We start from the raw sequence: 19,893 nt of genomic DNA, 5'->3' as shown, positions 1-19,893 counted from the left end.
AGCCAAAAATTAACATGGCCACATTTCTGTGCAATTTTGGAAACGCCACGACAGAATGGAAAGGGCAGCCATGTTCGGAGTCAGATCTGTTTTCAAATTTGCATTCTGCTGTGGGATCCTGGGCAATTCACTTACCTGCACTGGGCTTCGGTGTCATCTAATGGGGAATTAATACCTCACTCTCAGAGCTCTCACTGTAACGCTCTTGCTCGTATCCCACACTTACCGATCATTTTGAAATGTATCTGTGAAATGTATCCTATCCTTTTGAAGTCTTTCCTTTTCTCTTCCTGTGATTATGGACTTCGCAGTGATTAGATTCAGAAACCCCAGCATGTAAGTCAGTAAAAGGAGTACCTGTGTTTATTGATCTTTTGTGTCCCTGCCTCATACAAACCTGGCACAATGACGAGGCTGTAGCCAAATAGAATGTTAGGGACTTCCCTTCCCTCCTCCGCATGGCACAGTGCTGAGCGGGGCTGAAGCAACCTGTCCATCCCGTTCCCTGGAAGTCGCCGCTCGCTGTGCTAAGTCACATCTGCCCATCGACCCCTCAGCGAGGAAGTCAGGGATGCGGAGTAGTATATTTGCACAGTTGCTATGCTATGCTAAGAGGTCTGAGTCCAAGACACCATGTCATTCACTTTCTACTTTGGTTTATTAGAAATAGCAAGGTCAAACTGTGGTCATTGCAAACACTGGGGGAAGTGGAAATTCCTTTGAAAGTTTAAGAAGGGAAAAATAAAAGTAAGAGAAAAGAACCTACAGTCCGGTTGAAACAGAATGGTGACACAGAAGGAAATGACCCTATTTCTCCTCAGACAGATGCCTTGGTGGATTTCACAGCGGCTCTGAGACTAAAACCACACTGAACGGAGGTCTCAAGCCGCACATTCCATCCGCCCCTCACTGACTGCAATCAAAATGGAGCCATTTCACAAATGTGGTTCTCAAATAATGCGTGCATCCGTAAAACAGAAGATAAATTGGCCAATCAGACCACGACCACATCTGTCAAAGCTCTAACCCTTGGCCTTCATGAAAACGTAACCTAGGACCAAACGCAGAAACCCAGCAGAGGTACGCAAGGCATTTCATGCAGCCTTTGAAAAGTCGGTGATGGATGGCTGATGCTGTTCTGAAGGCCTGATGAGAAATCCAGGCTTGGCTGTGCTCGGAATGGTTGCAATTTTAAAGAAAAAGTGGGTTCAAAGTCAGTACCTATTTAATCTGTCCTGGCAAGGCCTTCCCCACCAGATGAATTGAAAACACTCCTGATTCTCGCTATGTAAAGCCATTTTCAAATATGTTTTGGAAGTTTGTTTAGGATTTGGGAATAGAATTTGGTTTTCAGTTGTCTCATTTAGGCTTCAGATCCTTTGGTTCATTCCAAAATAAAGTGAGGATTCTATCCTTAGTGACCATGGAGGGTAAGTTCAATAGCAGCTTCTCAGCCAATACACATCCCCACGAATGTGGGACCACTCGTCTATGGCACACAGCATGCAGAGCTTGACATGAGACAAAACAAACTCAGAAGAAACAGGAAGTTGAGCATCCTCACCGAGTTTGCTAAAAGACTGTTTGAAAACAGCCAAACATATTGAATAAAAATATTTGAAAATAATGATTGTGTCTTTTCCAATGTACATGAAACGTGACCAGCATCACTGCCTTTCCTGATAAAAATGTCATGATGCTGCCCCAGCCTCAAGCCGATGGGAGGTTTCTTAGAATTTCAGAGGATATGGCTTTGACTTTCGGTTGTGTTCGCTCAGGACACACAGATCACCAGGGGACAAGCTCGCTAGATCTATGCAAGAGTCAAGAGTCAAGAAGCAGCATCTCTAGTGGTTTTTCCTCTGTTTCATTGTCTCTTTAATGTATCTGTGTCCATCTGGGTCATCTTGAGTTTTTGATCCCATGTGGGTTAAGTTTACCATGTTACATCGTGGGCGCAGACCAAAAAGCTAAGAAAAGAGTAGCTAATGTGACCCAGTGGGAGAACTCTCCCTAACACAAGGCACAGAGATCCCTTCCTCTCCCATGCTGGATGAATATTGGACCCATTCCCTCGGCCTTGGCCTCACTTACAGGCATTTATGCCTATTTTAAAGGTCAAGATCAGGGAAGGCACAACATAGTTAGGTGAAAACACAGATGCCACCCTGATATGCCGCTTCCTGTACTTAGTTAGCCCAGCAAATTGGCATCTGATATTTAGCAGTACCATGGAGATTTAATCATTACTATGTGAAACTAATCAGAGTCGTCCATGTGGGGCAAGATGTTATCTGATCTAATGAAAGAAGAGTTTAATTAAGAATATATGGTGAGGGGCGCCTGGGTGGCTCAGTGGATTAAGCCACTGCCTTCGGCTCAGGTCATGATCTCAGGGTCCTGGGATCGAGCCCTGCATCGGGCTCTCTGCTCCGCAGGGAGCCTGCTTCCTCCTCTCTCTCTGCCTGCCTCTCTGCCTACTTGTAATCTCTCTCTGTCAAATGAATAAATAATATCTTAAAAAAAAAAAAAGAATATATGGTGAAAAAAGGAATATATGGTATATGGAAAAGCCATGGTGTCCTGACTGCTTGGAGACTGAGAAAGAATAAGAAGTGGCCAAGTGCCAGGTCACTGTCCCGGCTTCTCCCAGAAGTGTTTTCTTAAAAGAGATCTTCCCCCAAAGGGACCTGCTGTTATCCTATAGCCTAGTAAAGTGACTATAATTAAGTAGATTAGACTTCTGTTTTTAGTAAAAGATTGAGAACAGACTGCCCTTTAACCCGAGATGGGGAAAGGCCAGTCTACTTGGAAGTTAGTTAAAATGATCTTGTGCGTTAACTGATAACCTCGACAGACTTCCTTCCCTGAATATAATATTTTCAGCTTTTTGCATTGCTCTTATGAGAAGCCCATCTCCAGATCTTTCCAAGAGCTTAGATTCCTGCAAATTCAGATTTTCCACCATTGACGTGATGCTATTTTATAAGTGGAAGACAGGTGATTACGGTGTGGCAGCACGTTTCCCAGGAAGGTCGCAGCTCTGGGGTCCAGAGGGCTCGACAGAAACCCCAGGCTTGTTCCCTCATCTGTCTTGATCTGACCTTTTCCCAGGCTGCTGTGAGGGTGCACTGAGGCTCATGATGGGCAAGTCCAGTGCCTGGCACAGTGAACGCTACCTCACCACTGAATTCTATAGCCATTGTTGGTACCAAAAGAATGACTCCGACCTGAGTCAGCTTGACTTCCTTCAACTCGAAGATAAAGATTAGCCTGTGACCATTGAACTGTGTGATGCTCCCCTGATGGTTTTTTGCATTTTCCCCTCATTCAGCAAGTTAAAGCTGGAATCCACAGAATTGTGAAACATTTGAGCCTGGGATGGTCATGTGATTTACGGTTTCATCTCATTCTTTTCAAGGACCAGAATCGCTGAGCCTTTTATTGTAATAAAAATGCAGGCCATAAAAAATACAGTCCCTTAGAATTCTTTCTTTCTTACAACGCTGAGGGATTCTTCCTGATCTCGGGCTCTGTTCTGTTCAGGTATCCTCCTCTTCCTCCCCCACGTCTGCTTTTGCAGATCTGTTTCCAGACTGCCCGCACTGAACGGGGGACCAGGAAGGGAGCCCAGCTGTTTTCCTTGTGTTGGCTTTCTTTGCTGAGCAGGAATTGCTGAGCAAAGAGCAACATTTTCTCCAGGGAGGTTCACAAGGGTAGTACAAACTCAGTCTGGGTTTTTCTTTTTTGAAGTTATTATTAAAAACTTCTGCCAAGGACTATCAGTGTGTGTGGGGGGGTGCTGGTAGCACATAAAGTCTGAAGTGCACATGGACCAGCCTTAAAAAACTATCAACTTGAGCGAAGCAGGAATGTCTTGCACTTCTTCAGTGTTCTACGTTTAACAGGAGACAGTTGCTCTCAGAGAAAGTCCCTTATGATTCTGTAGGCTCTGTTGTGCAACCTTGCTCTGTGCTCAGTAAGACAGGACATAATTAAAATTCCTTTGAAAATGGTTTCCCAATGATTGACATTTGTTCCAAAATACATCATGATAGTAAATGTTTAAACTGTTATTCCAGTGAAGTATTTTTTTTTTAGTGGAAGGAAAATAAAATGATTTTTTATAAAAGGGTGATTAAGCTTTTTTTTTAAAAAAATGGAAGGAATAGGATACATTTAGGTTCAGTCTCTCAAAGAGCTGGCAGTCCAGCAGGGGAGTCTGGAGAAATCGAGAAGAGCAAAAGAAACCAATATGCAGAATATAAGTGAGTTGCCCTATAGAGACTAGAATGCTGTTGGGTTTCCAAGGAGGAGGGGATAATGATGATGTGTTTTGTTCCTAATACGTTGACATCGACTGTCACTTCAAACACACCCAACTTTTCAGTATTGCTCTGAAGCAGTCTGACCCCTGCTTTCCCAGGAAGAAAGCTGCTCAGTGCTAGAAATCTATGCCATAACTCCCTGTAGCTCTTCCTGTCTGGTGTCTGTCCGTGCCCCAGTCTCCATTTCTGCGTAGAAATTATAGATTCCAGACAGCCGCTTCTGTCTCTATTTTCAGAAGGAAGAGACCAGTATGATGCACCCCAGTACTGGGAAGGCTGTATCTTAAGACCTCCTTGGATGCCCCAGTTTATGAATACCACAGTAGCAATTATGATTAGAGATGTCTACCTGAACCAGGATTTGGATGCTAAGAATCATTGAGCTCACCCAAACACCAGCCTTACAAAGCCTGGGTAAATTTACAGTTGACCACGCATTAGAGAATTTTGAGTTGCTCCTGAAATCACAACTCAGGTGTTCAATCTGTGAATGCCACGGCGCTGTGATAATATTCTACTGTTTGATTTTTGAGTCGTGAATGCATGCATCCTGGGGGAATAAGTACAATATTGAGGGACCCATAAAAATCACAGCATTTCACCATTGTGTTTGGTAGTATAAATCCCTCCATTCTACTGGAAAAATACTTTAGTGCACAGTAGTTTTGCTTTCTACATTCGAGGGGATGAGGTGAGTACTTTATTTTATATCTGTAGGGGGTCTCAGCGGTGTTATGGTCTCTTTATTCCTGTTAAAGATGAGGAACCGGGGGCTGAGAACAGTGAAATGGTTTGCCCAAGCGTTACACAAAGAACTTACTGCAATCTTATGATTTTAGCCCAGGTCTTTTCCAGTGCTCTCTGTACTATGCCATTCTCAACCCTGTAAATAAATGCAAAGACCGTTCTCGACACATAGACGTTCAGATGAAAGAGTTGACGATAATCAGAGGTAAGGCCTTAAGTCTGTTTCATCTGCACAGAACCCGAGCTCTTTAGGAGGCAGAATGAGGATGAGAGAAGGTAGGAGGAAATAAATGGCAAAAACACTAGTAATCACGGGAACAGACTGAAACAGGGCAAATACCAGACATTTTCAAGATGAGGAGAAATCTGAGTTGAGGTAAAAAAAGATAAAGAGATTTGTTTTTGTTTTTGTTTTTTTTTTTTTTAGGCAGAAGCAAGAGAGCATGTGTGTAAGGGAATCAAGTGGAAATGCTGTATCATCAGTGCATAGGATGGAATCTGCAGGGGCAGGAGAGAAACATGGTTCTACTAGACAAAGAACTAGAAACACCAGACCATCCCAGTAAGGTTCTGAATATTAAATAGGTTCTGAATATTCCCTTCCGAAAAAATGGTAGGGGGAGCAGAAGGGGGAAAAAAGATAATGATTTAGAAGAATGTCTCATATATTATTTACTAAGATAGAAGGGAAAGTCAAATTCAAAAAAGTCAAGATTGATTTATCAAACCAAGTCCAACATAGGGATTAATAAAATAAATGCAGATTTTGATGAAATTGTGCCCTAGTGCTTACTTTTAAAGCCATGCTTCAAAAAGGTTGTATCCATGAGAATTATAGATAATTTTTACCAAATCACAAGAACTGTTACTAGTAATGGCAAATGTTTATGTTCTTAGATCATCACTTGATACTTAACTTTTTTTTAAGAGATTTTATTTATTTATTTGACAGACAGAGATCACAAGTAGGCAGAGAGGCAGGCAGAGAGAGAGGGGGAAGCAGGCTCCCCGCTGAGCAGAGAGCCCGATGTGGGGCTCGATCCAAGGACCCCGGGATCAGGACCTGAGCCGAAGGCAAAGGCTTTAAGCCACTGAGCCACCCAGGTGCCCCAATACTTAATGTTTTTAAGATTAGCCCCTAGGTTGCCTGGGAGGCTGAGTCAGTTAAGCCTCTGAGTCGATTTCGGCTCATGCTGTATCAGGCTGCATGCTGGGCGTGGAGCCTCCTTACATTTCTCTCCCTCCCTCTGCCCCTCTCCCACCATCCCACTCATGCACACGCTGTCTCTCTCTCTCCCTCTTCAAAAAGAAAAAAAAAAAATGATGGTCTTTGGATTTAATCAAATTGAAACAAAACACAGAACTTTAAGCTTTGGTGGGAATGTTAGGGCTCTAGGATTTGAAGCAAACTCATCTTAAAAACCCTTACATGGCTTTTGTCATCTGCAGGTTGTTCTCAGGGTCAAGTGGGGTAGGGAAAAGAAGCTGTATGTATAGAAAAGCAAATATCTGATCACAGATATCTGATACCTGATCACAGAGAACACAGAAGCAAAATTAAGCGTAAAGTTGTAAACAGAAAATTGCTGGAGAAATGCCTTTTCTTTTTTTTTAACTCTTTTTTTTTAAGATTTTATTTATTTATTTGACAGAGAGATAGAGATCACAAGCAGGCAGAGAAGCAGGTAGAGAGAGAGAGGGGAAGCAGGCTCCTTGCTAAGCAGAGAGCCTGATGCAGGGCTCGATCCTAAGACCCTGAGATCATGACCTGAGCCGAAGGCAGAGGCTTTAACCCACTGAGCCACCCAGGCGCCCCAAGAAATGCCTTTTCTAACTGTAAAAGGGTTATGACTGTACACTGTCTCTACTTCATGAAATGGAAATGAAAAGTAGGAACAGGGAAGATAAGTTTGGTGGAATGAAAGCATCTGTCTTCCCTGGTCAGAAGCTGAGATGGGGTGGGGTGCCTGGCTGGCTCAGTCGGTGGGGCATGGGACTTTTGATCTCAGGGTTGTGAAATCAAGCTCCACCTTGAGTGTAGAGATTACTTAAAAAAAAAAAAAAAGTTGAGACGAGGGTAAGAAGGAAAAGGAATGATCTAATTTTCTAGGATGTTTCTCTCTATCAATCCCACTCTTCCCTCATTTGCTCATTGGATGTACCACCTCTCAAGTGGGCACTTCTGGGCCAGTGAGCTAAGACAGTGATACTTGAACGCTAATCCATGGGGAAAGAGCAGGAGGGGGCGGTCTCATTCTGCCAGTGATGGGGCTGGGGGTGGGGGCTGAAGTTTTGCTGACCTGACCTAGGAGAGAAAGCACAAACCTGCGCCCTCTACAACTTTCTAGCAGTGTATTAAACTTACTTAGCTGCCTAGTGTAGAATTTGTCATAGCTATAAAATGGGGAAGTCTACCTTGCAGGGTTACTGTATGGCGTAGAGATAATGTGAAAAATCCCAACACGGGGGCTGGTATGCAATGGGAGCTCATTATAGGTTGCATATTTGGTCTTTTTTTTTTTTTTTTTTTTTTGAGTGAGGAGAGGTCCTGAGGATGGGTAAAAAGACCTCAAATTTCAGAAGGGGTGGAGGATCTTGAAGTGCTTGAAGGGTGTCCTAAGAGCTGGCTGCCTCTCTGCTTCCATGCCTAGTTCCCATGGACCTCGTAATGGTCCAAAACTCATTTAGTTGCATCTTCTCCCCAAACCGGGCAAGGAACGATCTGTGGGAAGCCAGGACACAGTAGAGTTCAGTCTCCAATACTGACAATTTGCCAACTCTCACCCACACGGCAGTGATGAGAAAGCAGCTGTGGGCAGCGGTGGAGTGGGGTCACCGTGGGGTCCCCTGGATACATTACACTTACAGATGTTCCATTGCTTGCCCTGAGATTTTGTAGTTCGTCTGTTTCGTCCGGTTAGGTTTCCATGATCAGCGGAGGATGGAGCCCAAACCATCTTATGTAGTTTTTCCACTTTGTTTTGATTTATTATTTGTTGTTTACAGTATTATCTCCAATAACAATGATGGAATTTCCTTCCCTACCAATCTGGCCTATTTCCCTTTGTGCCTGTTTATTTTAATTTCCTTTTTTTTGGACTGAAACCTCCACATGACTTTGCTTTGTTTATTTCCTTGCCTGCATGTGTCGGCATCATTTATTAGCATATCCTTTCCCATGAATTTGTTCATTAATTATGAAGGTTTTGTTTCCTGCTTCCTAGTAGGATCGTGTTCAGTGCTGCGTTGTGGAAGGGCTGCAGGGTGGTTTTGGTTAGCAGCTTCCTCATCATGCCTCTCTGCAAGCAGACCGTTTGCTCTCCACGGTTTCCAGATGGAGCGCGTGAGGCAGAGAAGGAAGTCAGCTGCCAGAGAAGCTTTTCTCAAATCCTCTGACCAACCATCCCTGCTCAGCTTATGAATGCTCATTGTTGTCTACTTTTATTTGGGCTGTAGGTTGTGTGAGAGTAAGACCTGCTTTTTTGCAGACAGGCTCCATTCCTTGAAGCCATTTCTATGAAAACTATCTGTTAACCAATGAGCAGTGAGCCGCTTGGGGATGCGTGATGAACGTTAGACTTGGCTCTTTCTCTTGAAGACCCTGCAGCCCACCAAAGAAATCAATCAAAAGGTGAAAGAGAAGACGTAATTTGACTTTTACACCTGTTATTTGAATGTATTGGCTCTGCTGCCCGATTTTCACCGGATTCTCCTGATGTACTGAATTAACTAATTCCTCAAACATTTGTTTAGTACTTCCTCTGTGTATGACACCATCCCTAGTGTCGAGATGCTTAAAAGACCAGAAGGTGGAAATAGAGCTGAAAGCAAATAAACGTAATAAAGTGTTAGAGGTGGCACAATAGACATCTTTCCAGAGTATGTAGAGGGAATAACAGAGAGGAGGGGGGCTTTATTCCCTTGGAGTGAGGGGTGGGAGGAGATGTCCCAAAGAAAGCCTAAAGCTACGGGATGTACTTGAGTTGCGTGTGTACCTTCAGAAGGCAGAAACGGTGGCCGAGCCGGCAGCCGGGTATGGTGGAGGAAGGGAAGGCCATGGTTGCCATTTTGAGGAGTTAGGATTTTATTCTCTAGGGAAAGTTTTAGGTAGGTGGGACGTCATTATCAGATTTACTTAAAAAAACAAAAGTTACCCTGAGAAGCATAGATTCAGGGGGACTTGAATGGAGGCGAGGAGATTCCTTAGGACCAGATGGCTCGGAGCAGGCACCATGCGATTCCAGACAAGCCAGTGACGGATGGAAAGATGTCAAGGAAGCAAACTTTGTAGAATTGGTATCAATTTTAAAGTATTGTCTTTACGGCAACTGCTGATGAAGCTAAGGCTCGGGAGAGGAATGCAGCCGATAAATATCAAAGGGAGTATTTCTCTGTGCTTCCATTGCAGTTTGAAAAAAAATGGTGATTGTGGCATTGAGCACACAGTGCCGTAATATACCATATTGTGATTACTTGTTTGTAACTCTTTCTGCCCTGAGACATTCCCCTTCTTAAGGTTAAGAGCCAAGCTACCAAACGATTTGTGTATGCCTAGCATGGAACCTCGTAGAAGCAAGTACCTGATAGATGTTTGAAGAGGAAGACGCCTCTTTCCAGTACTTTTTCCACGTGCAACACACAGCGTGGACATACAAAGGAACTCCTCTCGGGCTTCTCTTACATCCACCTGAGGGGGTCAGAGCAAAGAGGCAAATTGGCACAATAGGCAGATGATGCTTCTTCCTTTGCTCTAAAATTCCCATCACCTTATCGAATGCACCCCTGCCTCCAGAAGCCTGCATTAAAATAGCAATAATGAATATTTAAAATATAAAAAGGGGCCATGAGGGGCGCCTGGGTGGCTCAGTGGGTTAAGCCGCTGCCTTCGGCTCAGGTCATGATCTCAGGGTCCTGGGATCGAGGTCCGCATCGGGCTCTCTGCTCAGCAGGGAGCCTGCTTCCCTCTCTCTCTCTCTGCCTGCCTCTCTACCTATTTGTGATCTCTCTCTGTCAAATAAATAAATAAAATCTTAAAAAAAAAAGGGGGGGCCATGAAAGTTGATGTCTGTTGTGACACCATCCTCAGTGGTCTCATTATCCACAAATCAAGCACGAGAATTTGCTTTCATATCTTTTTTTAATGGTAATTAATGTTTTAACCTGGATCACACTTTATTCTTCCTCTCAGGTCCGTAATGCCTCCTGCCTGGCTCTTTCAAGATGGAGGATAAAGCTGTGGGAGAGCCTACTCAAGTGGCGTCTAAATTCAAACTTTCCAACAAGGTGGAGAGCACAGGACCCTGGCTGGTGGACGATCATGCTCGGATATGGGAAGTTTTAAAGACAGAGGAGGTAGGACAACTCTAAATCACTCAGTTCGTGCAATGATGGATTTTCTCTGACTTGAGACTCCCAGTTCTTAGTACAGTCAGCACCACAGACCAGCTCTGCAGATTTTTATTCAGAGGCCACCCGTGAATGGAGAACAGTAAGTTAGGAGTGTGTTTCTTGGGTATTCGTGACGCCACGGTGATTTAGCCCAAAGAGGTGGCACTGACAGGAAGTACTTGAAATATACAAGCAGACATTCTCCTTCTGAATCCTGCCAGTCCTAAGTGGGAAATCGAATCATGGTGAGAAAGTTAATTCCTAAGGATCGATCATAACAAGTGGAATTATATAGATTCGTTGTTCAACAGGATGAGGCTCAGTGTATCATTAGGGCTCTTCGGTTGCAAGCAACGGAAATGGATCCCGATGAATTTAAGCAAAATGGGAAATTATAGGAAGATATTGGGAGGCTCACAGAATGGAGGAGAAGCTTTGAAAACTAGGATTGGAAAGAAGACAAGAGCCAAGTCAATGAGACCTGTTCAGGGCACTACCCCTGGTATAAATTCCAATCTTTTCCCCATCCTCTCTTCATCCGCACATGTGTCTGCTCCAGATGCAAAGCCGGGGAAGAGCGGGGCTCACTGCCAAGCTCAGTCACGTGTCTTTTTTCTGGTTCTTCTGTAAAGAGAAGAAGAATCTTCCATGAGAGATCATTATAGCAACTCCTCACAGCACTTGTGTTTGGAGTCCAAGTGTCCCATATCCACATGTTGTGACAATAACAGTTCAAGAAAGTAACTTGACAAGTGCAGTCTTAAACATGTGAATACCGCCCAAGCGAAAATGTGAACCCTCTCTGTAGGGATCCTTGCCCGACAGATTTTTTTCTTTTTAAAGGAATAAATATCCACACAGAGCAGTTGCAGTCTCTACAAAACCCACCTAATAGGACCAAGACTCGGGTCAGATGAGTGAGGTGCCGAGGGCACAACATTTAAGGAAGCGCTCTCTTAGGTTTGTGTCCTGCACTTGCATGAACTTGAGAGTCAACACGTCTTTATATTTCGAAGTGCCTTGTTTGCCTCACCCTCATGCTGGCTCTGACACCTGATTTTATTCTTCTCCTGTTTCCCCTACGTAATCCTTTCCCCAGATTAGGCATTTGCCATTCTTATGCATGTTTCAGTATATATGGTACATACCTGTTATCCACATATCCAATATATAATATTGATTTACATCTTCTCAAGTTTGTGTAAGTTATATACTATATATCTACTTCTATAGCTTGCTTTTTTCTTTAACTTAACATTTGGTTTCCACTTTATCTGTTTTCTGTGCTTGAAACAAGTAGTTCTAGCTTACTCACATTTTACTTTTCTTTATCTTCTCTTGATGGAGTCACATTTGTTTATCTGTTCTCTTATTAACGCTGGTTTTTTTCAGTACAAGGTAGTGTAGTACATTTCTTTAGCATAGACACCTGTAGGTGGCCTGTTGGATTATAAAGTATGAAAACCTTCAGTTTTACTAGTTATTACCGGATTGATTTCCAAGATGAGGATATGAGTTTATATCCCCACTAGCAGCATATGAGAACTCCCCCTGCTCCATATCTTCACCAGTTGCTGATCTTATCAGACCTTTAAATACTGGCTGATCTGATTGTTTTGAAATGGGATCTTGTTGTTTTAACATGAATTTTCCCATATGATTAGTCAGTTATCCCAGCACCATTTTTGAATGTCCATAATTTCTTCTTAAGTTGGTGATGTTCTCATGTATCGTATTTCTTTACGTACACCCTCTGATAGTGTGATGCTTCCTCTACTGTTTTAGCTTTAAAGGAAACATGAATATCTAATTGGGTATGTCTCTCCACTGAAATATTGCTCTTCAAAATTGTTTTGGCTGTTTTTGGAACTTTTATATATATATATATATATATATATATATATATATATATATATATATTATTTATTTGACAGAGAGAAATCACAACTAGGCAGAGAGGCAGGCAGAGAGAGAGGAGGAAGCAGGCTCCCTGTGGAGCAGAGAGCCCGATGCGGGGCTCAATCCCAGGACCCTGGGATCATGACCTGAGCCGAAGGCAGAGGCTTTAACTCACTGAGCCACCCAGGCACCTGGGAACTTATATTTTTGATATGAATTTAGGATGAGCTTGTTAGGTTCTGTGAACATGAAGTAAAAGGAAAGTCTGCTGGAAATTTGACTAGGGTTGAAATAAGTTTGTTGATTAGTTTGGGGATTGTCAACATCTTTATGATATTCAGTGAATATCTTGTCTAATTATTGACCCTAATGGGCATGCTTCAGTAGTTCACCCTCACTATTTCACCAACATTTTATCCTATACCCCTTTGCTGTAAGATTTTCACTACTAAAATTAAGGGAGTTTTCTCTTCTCCTGTTCTTTTTTTGTTAAATGTTCATTTCTTTACACTGTAATATTTGATATCTACAAAATAATACACATCTAAGTTATAGAACATAATATTAAACAGACACTTGTGAGTTCATTATGAACTTAAGAACTACAACTTTACCAATTTGTTGACTACATATGTGGACTCTTCCACATCCTATTTCCTTGATTCCTTTCCCTGCAAAGTTAACCATTTTCTTGAAGGCTGTGTTTGATCATTCTTTATGTTTTTAAAAGATTTTTTCAATATATATGTATCCCCAAACAATATTGTTTCATTAAACAGACTAGCTATTTGGTCATATATATATGATATAGGTCTTATTTCTTTGGTGACTCACTTCTTTCACTGTTTCTAAGATATTTAGTAGTAATTCATTAATTTTTACTGTTGAATAACATGTCGTTATGTGGTTATGCCATGATTTGTTTATTAATATGTTCATGGACATCTTAATTATTTATTTTTTTGCCATTATGAACAATCTGCTAAGAATATCCTTATGCATGTCTGTGCCCTGTTGTAAGAGTGCTCCATGCATAAGAATCTTTCTAGGTTAATACCTATTGGGTGAATTTTTAGTTGGGTACATCCAAGTTACTTTTTGCAAGTTATTGCTATATTGCTTTCGAAAACAGTACCAATTTACACTCTCACTAGCAGTGCATAACATTTATCTTATTCTACATCCTTGCCAACTTTTGTAATTGTCAGATTTCTTAATTTTTTTGACCTCATTGTTATAAAATAGAATCTCATTCTTTACTCATCAATTCTTGATATATATCACTCCATCTTAGGTATGCTTTTCTTTCTCTCTCTCTCTTTTTTTTTTAGAATTTACTTTTCTGAGGGTCTAACTAGAGCAAGAATCTTTTTTTTTTCCTTTTTGTCTGAAGATGCCTTTATTTTGAGTCTGCTCTTAGAATGATAGTTTAGATGGGTATAGAATTCCAGGTTACTTTCTTTCAGTACATTAGAAACATCCCGTTGTCCTCTGCCTTCCATTGTTTCTGTTGTAAACTAGCTAAAAGACTAATTTTTTATTCCTTTGGATATAATGTCTTTTCTAACTCGCTAGATCTTCTCTACATTTTTGCTGTTTTGTAGTTTCATTCTTCTGTGTTGAGGTGTGGGTTTCTTTTTATTTAACTTCTTGGGTTAAATAAAACCCATAGGGCTTCCCAAATATATGAATGCTCTCTTCCATAAGTCTGGAAACATCTCTGTAATCTTCTTTTCAAATAATTGCTTTTGCTTCATTTTACTTCTGTTACTCCAATAAGATTTATGTTTGATTTTCACTCTTTGCATATGTCCCTTAACCTCTCTCTTGGAGTTGCTATCTTTTTTTCTTTCTGTCTTATATTCTGATTAGTTTTAGATCTATTTTACATTTCATTAATTCTTTCTTCAGTTCTATCTAATCTGCTTTTTAACCCAACCAATGAGTTTTAAGTTTCAGTTATTCTATTTTTTACTTCTAGAAGTTCTGCTTTGTTCTTTCTAAAATTTTCTAGTCATTTTTTAGTGTCTTGATTTGTATTCCTGTTTTTATTTTATTTTATTTTTTTTTTAAAGATATTATTTATTTATTTGACAGAGAGAAATCACAAGAGAGGCAGGCAGAGAGAGAGAGGAAGGGAAGCAGGCTCTCCGCTGAGCAGAGAGCCCAATGTGGGACTCGATCCCAGGACCCCGAGATCATGACCCGAGCCGAAGGCAGGGGCTTAACCCACTGAGCCACCCAGGCGCCCCCCTGTTTTTATTTTAGAAGGCTATTTGTCAAGAACTGTGAAGGTTATGAGATCTTACACTATTTGCAAGTTCGCTTGCCAAGGTAATAGATACTGAAAGAAGACATGAGACTCCTCTGTCTCAGAGACAGAAGAAACAGTAACTAGAGTGTCAGCATGTTTTTATTGGCTCCTTATGCTGCAGTTCTCCCAAGGCCTAGATACCTGCCTGCACAGGAAAGGATCACTGACTTTGGGAAACTTTCCTGTTTATAGTAGACATTAAGTAAGCCTGCACTTTCTCCTAGTAGGAGATGTTACCTTATCCTTTCAGGTTAACAATGGGCTGCAAACATAGGCCTGAAAAATGATCTGGGTAAGGATCAGCCAGGCCTTGATTATTTGACATAGAAATCAAGACATACAGAAACAAGAGAGACTTATGGAGGAGTGTTTCTCAACTATATTAAATATAATAGTCTTATATTCTGAGTTGGCAATTCTAATAGCTATGGATCTTATTTTTCTATCTGTTCTTTCTGTTGCCTTTTGCACATGATGTTTTGTTTCTTTGTGGTTTTATGATTTTTGACTGTGGGTTCATTTTTCTTGAAATAAAGGGAGCTTTCTCTGTTGAGAATTTGCATTTACTTTTGGGAGCACTACCAAGTGGAGGTCACTTTAAAGTAAATTCTTAGCTTGAAGTTTTCAGACTACTCAATGTGACTGTAGGCTAAAAGCCTGTGGGTGGGTGTATTTGTGATAATTAGTTCCAAGGGGAATTGACTACTCCCTTCCCAGCCCATCCCTGCTCATATTCAGTGCCATATTTTAAGATAAGCAACTTTCCTGGTATTGTTGTGGAGAGCATGTCATTCTTGGTTCATCTGAACACAGAGGGAATAACATTTTGGGGTCCTAGTTTTATACAGTGGGGATTCCCTATAGATTCTCTCTCTTGAGCCATTCCTGGGTTTTGTCTGTTAGTCTCAGTTTCTCAAATATTGTAAAAAATTTAAGTGGCTTAACACAATAAAAGTTGATGTCTTAGTCACGTGATAGTCTAATAGTTGGGTTCATTCTTAAAGGAAAAGCATACATGAGCCCAGCAAATGGGATTTCAGAAGAAGAATGAGAGAAAATATTCCTGGAAGAGTGAAAACTGTGTAAAGGGTAGTATTAGAGAGAATATCCTGCAGTTTGGAGCATTAGTAGCAGAAAAGGGATGGCAAGAGATGAAGCTGAGAGGAACCAAATAACGAAAAGTCTTATGTGCTCCACCCAGAATTTCAGAAATTATCCTGTGGGCTTTGGGGAGTCGATGAAGGGTGTTAGGTGGGGCTAGTGACATGGTTGGATTTGTTTTTTAGAAATGTTACTTTGTCAGACATGTGAAGGATAGTTTCGAGCACTTCAAAACCTCGCCCACTTAGGTCTCTTTGTTTTCCATCTACATTGTGCTAGTCAGTGCTCAATGGGGAATTATTTGGGATTGTTCTTTTTTCAGGTTGGGAATTCTCTCTCTTCAGCTAGATCCTCTGTCCTTGAGATCATGTTCCTTAGTTTTAATTCTATTACACTATAAACGCAAAGCATGAGATTACTGCTGGACACAGATTGAAATAAAAACCTGATGACTTGACAAAACATTTTCGTAGTCTTTATATAATCATATAATCATTATTTTACACTAATACATTGTTTCTCTAAATTGTTACATCCACCAAAATATTGCCAGCTGTGGGTACAAAGGCGATTCATTTGATTCATCATAAGATAGCACTTAGTGGTGGTGACATTTTGGTTTTTTGTTTGTTTTTTTGCTCATTGCTGATTGAATTTGCATTGAGTCATCTGCTGTGCCACTGGGCTTATCTGTGTTCAGTGTTTTACATTCGTGAGAAGGCTGCCAAGATAAGCAACATTGTCTTGTGGCTATGGAACAGAGATGTTCTCTGTGAGAAATTAAACTAGTGAATGCCTGTATGGAGACTGGACATATGACCTCTTCTCTATCCAGACCGGGGACTGGGGCCCCACGTTGTAACATCACATTCTTGGAGGAAGGAATAGTAATGTGGTCATCATGCATGCTTTGGAGATTAAATCACACTCATCATGGAATGAGTAAAGTAGATGTATCATCAGAAGTGAGAAATGGAATTTTATATATTCAATTGTGGCCTGTGAGCGAGGGAAAATAGCATTTATCAAACACCTTTTCTGGGTCAAGAACTCTATTTAGTTGGCGCTTTCCTATTCATCGGTATATCTGTCACAGCCAAAGATGATTTTTCATCAGGATTTTGAAGGTTGTAGGTTAAGGCACATACTCTAAGACACATAGCTGGTAAATGGCAGAGTAATTTTCAAACTCAGGTTTGTCTCTCTTCATTTTTCTTTCTTTTTTTTTTTAAGATTTTATTTATTTAACAGAGAGAGAGAGAGATCACAAGTAGGCAGAGAGGCAGGCAGAGGGGGGGAAGCAGGCTCCCTGCTGAACAGAGAGCCCGATGTGGGGCTCGATCCCAGGACCCTGAGATCATGACCTGAGCTGAAGGCAGAGGCTTTAACCCACTGAGCCACCCAGGTGCCCCCTCTTCATTTTTCTATGCTTATTTTCTCACAAAGTTGTCTACCAAAATTATTTAAGTCAATCTGATTCTACATTTGGTTTCCTTGCCCAGACTTTAACTAATCCTGGCCAGGGCAGGACCCTCAGCTCGGTAAATGGTACCAGTCTTGCTTTCAGAGGGCGTGGCTCTGCAGTGTCTGGTGTGGGTAAACACCAGTGTGCCCACTGAGTCCTGACTTTCTTCCACTCCTCAAAGTGCTGGCCCAGCGTGTGTGACTGGAATTCCATTTCTCTCTCTCATACAGTATGCCAGTATCTCATAGAGAATTGCACTCTGCCCTTAACACCATTCTATTTAAATGGATCCCTAAAACTCTGCTAAATTCTTGGTAGCTCTCTTTTCTGCACAGCCGAGCTCTAATTTACATCCCCCAAGCTGTTGATTGGGGTCCAGCTGTGAACAGTCTGATTGTTTGGAACTTGGATTTTTTTTGTTTAAGATTTTATTTATTTATTTGACAGAGAGATCACAAGTAGGCAGAGAGGCAGGCAGAGAGAGAGGAGGAGGCAGGCTCCCCGCTGAACAGAGAGCCCGATGCGGGGCTCGATCCCAGAACCCGGGAATCATGACCTGAGTCGAAGGCAGAGGCTTTTAACCCACTGAGCCACCCAGGCGCCCCTGTTTGGAACCTGGATATTTTTACCCATTTCCTGAACACTTGTCACTTCCTTGGACATTAAAACCTGCCAGAATCACATCAGTGTTTTCCTGTGCCCATGAAACACTGCTCACCAGGCTGCTGTTACCATGGGGCACACACTTGTCATCAGGAAGTCTCTCTAGCTCCAGTGTGCCAACTTTACATCTTCTTGTTTTTTTCCATTGACTCTTGTCACCAGAGTCCCAAGTTGCCCAGTATAAGACCATGTTATGGTAAGACCAAGGCATAACATTTTTAATAAGTTTCACAGTCTAAACCAAAAGGGGATCTTTTGCATATCAGATCTTTGTTCTGGTTACATTTCAGCGTTGGTGTGTAAAGGTGCCTGCGTACTACCTCTTCAAGGAAGACATCCTTGACTCCTCTGGTCCGGGTTAGTGACCGCACTGTGTGGTCTCATAATACGTCTGCTTATCAATCTTATAAGACCCATCACATGAGTGGGACTCGTATGTTTATGTATTGCTGTCTCCCAAACTAGAATGTAAGCTCCTCAAGGCCTCTGTCCTATTCATCTGTCCAATAATATTCGTGGTGTTTGGCACATGGTAAGTACTTGATAAATATTTACTGAATACAGAGAACATACAGAGTGACTAAGAGCATGGACTCTGGAACCAGACTTGCTGTGTGAATTTGTCAAATTTCTTAACCTCTCTGTACTTCTGTTTCCTCCTCTATAAAAATGATATACTTATAGGGTTGTTATGAGAATTTTTTTGAGTTATAATATGTAAAGTGCTCAGAACAGTGCCTGCTACATAATAAGCAATAGATGCAGACTTTTATTATTGTTGAACGAGTCTGTGATGGGGGAAGACTACAAAATGTTACACCATATTGGCCTCTCCGTTGTACAGCTGCTTTTAATCCCTGCCATCTGAATTCAGGATTTCCCCTACCATCTGGAGGGCCCCACACTCCAGGATCCTTTCTATGTTTTTAAATGACTGTAGAATTGGAACTGATGGACACAACTGCCTGACTCTAATGAGACTTCCCTCATTAAAAAAAAATATATTTCATTAATTTATTTGACGGAGAGAGAGATCACAAGCAGGCAGAGAGAGGGTAGGAAGCAGGCTCCCTGCTGAACAGAGAGCCCGATGCGGGGCTCTATCCCAGGACCCCGAGATCATGACCTGAGCCGAAGGCAGATGCTTAACCCACTGAACCACCCAGGTGCCCCCAAGACCCCCCTTATTAAAGTTCTACAGAGCGATCCCTGAGGCAGGGAGGCAGTCAAGGCCAACTAAACAGCACTGTGTTGAGGTACACAAATATCTGTGGTGTAGTGACCAGATAGGGGCTTTTCAGAACCACTCAACTCGACTGCCCCCTTACCGTGTGTGAGGTGGGGTGACAGGTTAGCAGCGTTGCGTACTCGCTCGTCAAGGGCCGTGTTCTGGGATCGGAGTGCACAGGCTGTGTTCTAACCCTTGTGTTATGCTGGCTGCGGATTCAGGTGGCTCAGGTGATGATTTGAGTGGGACGGCAAACCCTTCTAGAGGTTGAAATTAGACAGGATTGACAGGAAGAGAGCTTTCTCCTATAAAAAGCTCTTTTTTAGTAATTAATTTAGTAGTAATTGTGATCAAATTATCCTGCTCTGTTTGGTTCCTAGTTCTAGAATAAACCCTGCCTTTACCATACCAGACATGAACATTTCTTTATATTTTAATAGAGAGAGTAAAGGAGACTGCAGGTAAACTTGGGAAAAAAGGAAGGAAGGGATGGGGTGGGAAGAAAAGAAAAAGGAAAGAAAAGAAAAAGGAAAAGGAAGGAAGGAAGAAAAGAAAAGAAAGGAGGGAGGGAAAAGAAAGACAAGTTTCTTGAGGGCTTGGAAGTCATTCCTTCATGGGGCTTGCATTCATGGGGCTCTTAAGTCTCCAAAAAAAGTCTGCAAAGCAGTTCTGTTTCAGCCCATTGTTTTCCATACTGTGTTCACTGTAAACCTCAGGATCTTTTTGTTCCCTTGAAACCCCCATCATGTCAGGAAAAGCT

General features: G+C 41.8%; 1 protein-coding gene across 2 annotated transcripts in view; it reads left to right on the top strand.

Annotated features, from left to right (window-relative positions):
• Positions 1–10,263: 10,263 nt before the first annotated feature.
• RGL1 (ral guanine nucleotide dissociation stimulator like 1) overlaps positions 10,264–19,893 on the top strand; it is a 161,618-nt gene continuing 151,988 nt past the window's right edge. For both annotated transcript variants that reach the window (XM_045982966.1, XM_045982964.1), the window contains exon 1: positions 10,264–10,427. In XM_045982966.1, coding sequence (XP_045838922.1) covers positions 10,296–10,427 — 132 coding nt within the window. In that variant the 5' untranslated portion in view covers positions 10,264–10,295. The remainder of the gene's footprint in view (positions 10,428–19,893) is intronic.

Source organism: Meles meles, chromosome 17 (genome assembly GCF_922984935.1).
Source record: "Meles meles chromosome 17, mMelMel3.1 paternal haplotype, whole genome shotgun sequence".
In the NCBI taxonomy this organism is placed as follows: domain Eukaryota; kingdom Metazoa; phylum Chordata; class Mammalia; order Carnivora; family Mustelidae; genus Meles; species Meles meles.
The sequence above is the reverse complement of the archived record's forward strand: the minus strand, read 5'-3'. Positions and strand labels throughout refer to the sequence as shown.